General features: G+C 36.6%; 1 protein-coding gene across 1 annotated transcript; it reads left to right on the top strand.

Annotated features, from left to right (window-relative positions):
• The first annotated feature begins 3,954 nt into the window (after window positions 1–3,954).
• On the top strand, window positions 3,955–4,479 carry LOC132309386 (uncharacterized). The gene has a single exon (XM_059807701.1). It carries the CDS (start codon window positions 3,955–3,957, stop codon window positions 4,477–4,479), a length of 525 nt encoding a protein of 174 aa, XP_059663684.1.
• Window positions 4,480–7,892: the final 3,413 nt, after the last annotated feature.

The following is a 7,892-nucleotide window of genomic DNA, read 5'->3' on the forward strand; positions in this document are numbered from 1 at the left end:
AAACTGAACAGAGGTTCTGGACTTCGCCAGAGACGAAGAAGATGATCAGAATACGGCTCTCAAAGGAGGAGAGCCGGCTCACCAAAAGAGGGAGCCGGCTTTGGGGGAAGAAGAGCCGGCTCTACAAGGGTTAGAGCCAGCTCAACATGTTGTGGAGCCGGCTCCACCAAGGGAGAGGCGGCTCCAAGGTTTTATGGAGGCGGCTCCCTCATCTCTTCTTGGTATTTTGGATTTCTGGGTTGCTTTGGGACAGTAGGGATTGGTTTAAATGTTACAGCTGCTGTGAATGGTGTATATATCTATTTCAGAAATGTAAAACTAGTAGGAAGCAAGAAAATATTAATGTGTTGAAGCATGAGACAACATAGGATTAAATATTAAGCTTGCATGTGGAAGGTTGGCAGATGAACTTAAATTGCTATGGAAGTTTTTAGCAACTCTTACTTGTTGATTTGTTACTATTAATCATGTTGTGGCACTGTAAAGAGTATAGTTGTTCATCTGAAATATTTATACTTAAATAGGAATGCATGATGTTGTAATATATATCAATCTGGGGATTGTTTGGAGGAGTTAAATGTGCAGCTTTGTTTCATTTATATCAAGCACTGGAAAATAATTTATAAATCGAATGTTGAATGCATTTATTAGTTATGCACATGTTAAACTGTATTAGTACTTATTTGTGGAATCAATTGATAGTAGGTTTTATTAAACTGCGTCAATTTATGTTGAATTTGGAGGAATAAATTGCATACTCTTGCTTTGTCAATTTATTGGACTGTAATTGGAATTCTAAGATTTATTTTGGATGCATGAATTGATTATATGATAAACTATATTTAGGCTTATTCTCGGAAGTAGTTGATAAATAATTATATTGGTTTGTCAACTATGTTAACTGGAGGATGGTATGTACCGGTATGGGACGGTGACATACTAGGTATGGACTAGTTCAAACACTAAGTTCTACCTAATTTGGAATAAGGTATGGATTAGTCATAAAGATTATGTCCATCACCTACATGTGTCATATCAATTGTGAATTGAATGATCCACTATAGTTCCAGGATAAATTTGTTATACATATATTAGACCACTACACAGATGGATGGTATTTTGTATTAGGAGGAGTACGGACTTTACATATATATTGTATAGTGCCGTGGTATGAGTTGAGTCTCATGACCATGGTTAGGGCGCGTATATTGCCTAGGATGGATAGCTGGACAGAGGTATTGTTCCCTGGTAGGTCTAGATACACATGACCACAGTATGTGCGATTTGCATGGTATCTCTATTCAGGCTGAGACAGACCTTTTTGGACTAGTGAGCGTCTTATAGTGTGTACTTATACATATATGGACTACTCTAGTTATTGTTGAGTCTTTCTAGGATGTATCTGCGTATCGGATTACTGTTTGGATTATAGTAGATCAGGACTTGCATGTGGGCCTGACCCACTTCTTCATTTTTCAGGTGTTCGTCAGTTCCAGGGTTAGAGTTTGGATGTGAAGAGCAGATACAGATATTCATTCCCCTGCCTATGTAGGAATCTTCTTTATGTTAGCTTTAGTTTTTATTTCGGTTATTTCAGTTTCCAGTTTCGGTTTGAGAACTTTTAATAAGGGGTCCAATGGATGGATTCCCAAGTTGTAAACCTATGGAGTTTGGATTTAACAGATTTCAATAATTATATTATTTTAGGGATTTTCAATTAGCATTCTTTCAGCTTATTATTATTATTACTATTTATTTTATCTTGTATTCTATGTTCAATTACATATTAATTGTTTGATATCCCTCGGGTTTGGGCCTGGGCCTGATCAACCCGTGTCTTGGATCCGAGGGGTATCACAGCTCACTCCAAGTATCCAGAATTGTTTTCTCTCTCAGGTATGACTTGATTTTGGGGACGAAATCTTTTTTAAAGTTGGGAAAATGTAATGTCTGTAATTTAAAAGAAAAAGAAAAAGAGAAAGGAAAAAAAAAAAAAAAAATAGGTGGGACCCACTAATGTTTAAGTGGTCATAAGACCACGTTTTTGAAAGCTCTGTAATCTCATTCTCTCTTCTCCCGTCTCTGTCTGTATCTCTCTTGACTTTTTGTTTTTTTTTTTAGTTTACAAATTCAAGTTTTGATTAATCCCTCATCTTTTATCGGATTAAGGTGCCGTTTGAGGCAAAACAAAGCCCACGACGAGCTCTACGCATCCATACCATCAATTTCAGTTTTTGTGCACCCTTTGGATTTTGAAATTCAAGACCTATTTCAAGAGTTTTGTACAATCTTGAGGTAGGGGCTTCCTAATTCACAATTTTCTTGCACCCTTGTGAGTTTTCTACTTTATATGTGATATAGCATGCTTAATTGTGTTAGTTATTGTTTTGAATGCCATGATTAGTACCTATGTGAATATGTGGAAACTTGTTTTAATGTTGTTATATGAGAAACATGTTGTACCATGAGTTTATGCGTATTGTATTGTTCTTATGCTATAAATGATGTAGGAAAGCATGCTCTAGTGTGTTTTATGATAATCCCTCATTGATTTAACATTAAAGGCATGAGCTATACATGTGAATCATGGGGTTGCATGATGGAAAAATGTTTTGAAATGGAAACGGGGAATTTTGGGGATGTGTTTTTGATGAAATGGTTTTATGCAAACTCGATCGCTGCGAGGTTACCAACGGGCCGGAGGTTAATATAGCCTAGAGGGGACTAGGGAGTCGCCCTAGTGTGGTTGAGCTAGCTGGGTCCCATAATGACGCCGCGGGGTTACCAAGGGTCAGGAACACTAACCAATCCTCCTCTCGTGTCGCTGCGGGGTCACCAAAGGGCGGGCTGTATTAACAGTTTGAAAGTGATGATCTTGAATTTGAAAATGGGGAGCGACATCGGCATGCATTTGTATCTCCATTGCATCTTGTCATTTGTGTTGAGATTGGTAACCATGTTGTATCCTTCCCCTACGCTGTATGATCCCTATCCCCATTAGTTTATGCTCTGTTTGGATTCACGGGGCTTCAAGATGTGCGTCTTAAGCGTCACCTACTGAGCATATTTGCTCACCCTACTATTTATATTATTTTTTCAGGTCTTGGAAATGAACCAGTGGACGACAATCCACCTCAAGCTTGAAAGTTGTTAGAAGTTTGTTTACTATTTTGTATTTTGACCATTCTATGTATATTCATAGTTGTGGCAATGTAACTAAGTTAGTATTCATGGCCTTGTAACTTAAGAACGAATTTATCTTTTATTTGATGTAAATGAAACTAATGGAATTATGGTATATATTTCCATGCAATTGTATCATGTAACGTTGTAAGACAGGGACTTTAGATCTTAACCATGTATTTTGGGACTGTAATTATGATAAGTTAGATTAATTGGTGTGTGGATGTTCCACCATGAGAGGAACTATGTTGAGGTATAACGAACGGATGAATGGGATGCTAGATTATACTATGTGTTTTGTGTATTGGGACATGTTGTTGAAGGACCATTTTTAGGGGAGGTTATGTCAAATTTTTTAAAAATTTTGGCATCAACCTGCGTCATTAGAGAACTCAAAAGCTTGAACCTAAAACTCCTATCCATGAACACTCAATATAAACTCAAAGAATTTCATAAAAATAACATTGATGACGGTATTAGGAATTACTCATAGAGAAGAATTGGATGATCTTTAGAGGACCGAACCTAGTATTAGTTGGGTTTCATCGAAGGTGGTTTACGGCTGCTTCTACCATTACAAAATGTAAACTTTCTTTCTCAAATTGAAAACTCTTCTTTTCGTACTATTATTAGGATTTAGGACTTCCATATAAGTCCACAGTCTCTATAAGCAGAGAGTTCATGAAGTATGTTAACCCATGGTCCCATACCAATCTTTTGTCTGTTCCTGTATGATTTAGTGCAAGAATTCTCTGAAGAAATATAGCAACAATGGGAAATCGCAAGGCAAATCGCAAGAACCAAGTAAAAAAACGTATTCCAGACCGTATCCTAGCTTTCAAAAGAGAGAAAATGGCAAATCACAAAAACAAAGTAGAAGAAGACCATTTTGATCGTCTTCCAGACCATGTCCTAGATTGCATCCTCAACAAAGTGGTGGACGGCAAGTCACTCGTCCGTTGTCTCACCGTCTCCAAGCGATTCGCTTCCCTCCTTTCCCATATCAATTCGACCACACTTGAAATCCATGATATTTATAACATGACGGCCGTTGGTGGGTTCGTTAGGAGATTCAATACAATAAAATCTCTACATCTAAAGGTTCCCTCTCTCTGTTTCTGCGGCAACAGTCCTGAAGAATGTGTATTCAAGTGGAAGGTCGACTATGGCCACAAATTTAACTACTTAGTTTTTCTCTCTTTTGAAGAAGAATTAGATAATCTCGAAGAAGAAGAAGAAATACCGATACAAAGTGGATATAGAGGATCAGGACACTTTGGCGCTTGGAAGATGTAATGAATACTCGTCCAACTTTTCGGGAAAAAAATATCATCCGTGTGGTACCAAGATTGGGACCATAGTTATTACAGATTTGAAAGAAAAAGGGAAAATAATATTTCACAGACAAAGCTTTATAGACATAAGTAAGGAAAAGAAAATTACAGAGGATTTGCTATATGAAACCGAACTGGTACCCGTGCATATGAAGCTGTGGTCCGTGCCTCAATTAAGTTTACCTTCATCCGGGTATGGGATGAAAGTCGCCACTCTTGGGAGGATCAGACGCTGCCGAAGAGAGAGGGATGATGACTGCAAAAACCAGAATACTGATGATGACTGCAAAAGCGATGATGACTACAATGGTGATGATATTTTTTTTCAGGACGAAGAAGATAAGGTTTATAGAGAAGCAATGGCATTGATTTTGAAGAACAAAAGTACGAGTCGGGGAGAGTTCCTGGATTGGTCTCGCGGTATGTGGTTCTGATTTTAGCAATTCTGTTTTTGTGTTTTTTTGGATCTATCCGGTTTGTTGCAATGTTGGGGGTTTAATGTTTGGCGAATTTTCTTCTGGTTATTCCAATGGATTTCTTTACCCAGTATTGATGTATTGTTTAATTATTGATGTTTGGCGAATTTTCGAAGTTGGTTATTCTAATGCATTTATTTACTCAGTATTTAATTGTTTAATTGTTTAGGAAGATGGACTAGATAAAATTTTTGTTACTCCATAATATATATATATATATATATACACACACTCTCTACTCATGCCCCACAATTCTGAAAGACTCGTTATTTATGAAATTGGGTGTTGTCTTTTCTCTATTGAAAACTCAATTAGCATATCAATGTTCATCAACCTCACAGTGAGGGAATGAGTGTGCCTTAACCCAAGAAAAGTGATTTCTAATTTTTTTTTTTTTTTTTTTCTTCCAATTTTATGATAAATTCTAATTTTATTATTTTAAAATCTTAATTACTTTTGCCTCTCATGTGTTGTCACAATTGCATCCTCACCATCACATATTGCCATCCTTACCGTCATTTTATCCACATGACACTCTTAAGTCTTATCATGTGACTAGTTCTACTTCCTCAGCTTTTCCTCGTCCCAAGTATGGTCTGCTCGGTTTGTCCTCTGGTTTTCTTACACTCTATAAGAGCAATCATCAGATATCTTGCATGTGTAGCGAGTCTAGATATGAATGTCATTGGTGTGGGCCATGCCACACAATGAGTCCCGCACAATTGTTATTCAAAGGCTCGTCACAAGGCGCGAACCATGTGGCAAGTCAATGTCTTAAAAAAATTTGTTTTAACTTTGTTTAGCCCTCGCCCTACAACTTTTAAAGTTTAAAGTTGAATCTCAGGCCACATCACAAAAATAATAATAATAATAATAATAATAGTCAGAATCATAATGTTTGGTTGGGCCGGTTACTTTATTAGCCACATCAGTCCAATGAATTGTAGTATCTCTATGTATTGATTATTGAGAAATTTTTAAATGGTTCCGACCAATCATCATTAGAGGGTTTTGGGGAAGAAAAAGTAGAAGAGGAGGAGAGAGGGAACAAGAGGCTAAGAGAGCTTACCTGAAAAAGACGAGAGGAGCTGCCGCTGGGTATTGCAACAGGGAAGGTTCGTCGGGAATTTTGCTCTCCTCGTGTGCCGCTTTGGCTGGGGAATTTTGCTCTCTTCAGATGGGCAAGTTGAACTGGCCAGACTTGCCTAAAAATGTTTTATCTAGGGCCTTATACTTTTCTTGTGTTCTATTGTACAGCTAGGCTAAATGGGGTTTGCAAACTTCAAGTTTTTGAAGCCCAATGTAATATTTACATTTATATAAAATTTGTCTTACATTCCAAAAACTAAATAAATTAATTAAATTTGAAAAGAATTTGTTGATAATTTTATATGAACTTATTCTTTTATATATATATTTGTATTTTTGGCTCATTTTTTATTTATTTTAAAGATAATTTTTGTTGAGAAAGTTAATTTAAGTTGTATTTTTATTAGCTTGGTAGTATCTTACGATTTACTATCCGATTCTACGAAATCTAAAACGATTCTAAGTAGAATTCCAATTTTAACAACTTGACTACTACAACAATAGTTAGACACCACTACCATCACCACAAAAAAAAAAAAAGACCACACAGTTAGACACCCCTACCATCACCACAATTAAAAAAAAAAACCACACCACAACTGCCGCCGCAATAAAGCAAAAGAAAGAAACAACTCAAAGACCACCACAATCACCGCAACAACCACTGGAAAAAAAAATAAAAATAGCCATGGCGAACCCAACCCCACCACAGCCTCCGCCCCAAGTGTGAGAAAAATCATCATAGATGAGCCTCGTCTTTGTCTTCAACAGCGATGTTCACGTCGATGCCTACTACGACAAGCTCCTCTCCGATGAGAGTGGTATCAATTCGATGCATCCAAATGCCCCAGCCGATTCGATGTGTCCAATGGAACCATTCTCGGTTTAGACCTCAAAGACTCAATCAAGTGATGAAATTAGTTTCAGAGCCATTCACAAACTCAAGAAATAAACTTGTATATGTATCTAAAACCATCAATAGTCGCCGCTGAAGCCTAAAATCACCATTGATCACCATCGTCGACCAAATGACAGTGAACAAAGAAAGTCATCGCCGGAATCTTCTCTTCTCTTTTGTCATCGTCAGAATTTCTGGTCATCGTCATCGACCACGAAGTATCCATCGTTGGTCTCTCATCACCTCATTGATAGCGCACACTTGAATTTGGTCCTCTCTGAAAGCGGTTGTTATGCCATTAAAGGGTCAAGTGCAGAAAACACCCCTAAAGTATGCTTACGGTGCATATCACACCCCTTACATGCAAAAAACACTTCTAAAGTTTCAATCTGGTACAAATAGGTAAATCCAAAATTGACTAAATTACCCTTACTGAACCATTCTATAAAATATATAAAAATAAATAATGTTGTAAAATGACCGAAAAGGACACTATTGGAAGATGCCTCTCTCGTGCAAAAAATACCTCTAAAGTTTTAATCTGGTGCAAATAAGTCCCTCTGACAAATTTAAACCCTAAATTAACTAAATTACCCTTACAGAGCCATTTTATAAAATATATAAAAATAAATAATTTTATAAAATAACTAAAAATGGCGCTATTTTAGCAAGCACGGAGTAAAAATTAAAATTAAAATTAAAATAACGAGGAGTTGGAGAAACGGTCATTGAAGGAATAAAAAAATTTCTCAGATAACGACTTAGGTAAGTTGGCAACACAAGTCATTTTTGGTGTTTTGAAGGAAATTATTTTATAAGTAAAATATTTTTGGTTTTTAAGTTGCAACTAAATACCAAAAATACATGTTTAGTTTGTAATTCTGAAACAGTTCTTAAAAAATAAAAAACTAT

Source organism: Cornus florida, unplaced genomic scaffold, assembly GCF_030987335.1.
Source record: "Cornus florida cultivar Cherokee Brave unplaced genomic scaffold, ASM3098733v1 CherokeeBrave_3.0.0_Hap2_Chr05, whole genome shotgun sequence".
Classification (NCBI taxonomy): Eukaryota; Viridiplantae; Streptophyta; class Magnoliopsida; order Cornales; family Cornaceae; genus Cornus; species Cornus florida.

Bases quoted from the DNA above. Each gene is read 5' to 3' on its own strand.
- LOC132309386 (XM_059807701.1), top strand. From the start codon at position 3,955: ATGGGAAATCGCAAGGCAAATCGCAAGAACCAAGTAAAAAAACGTATT.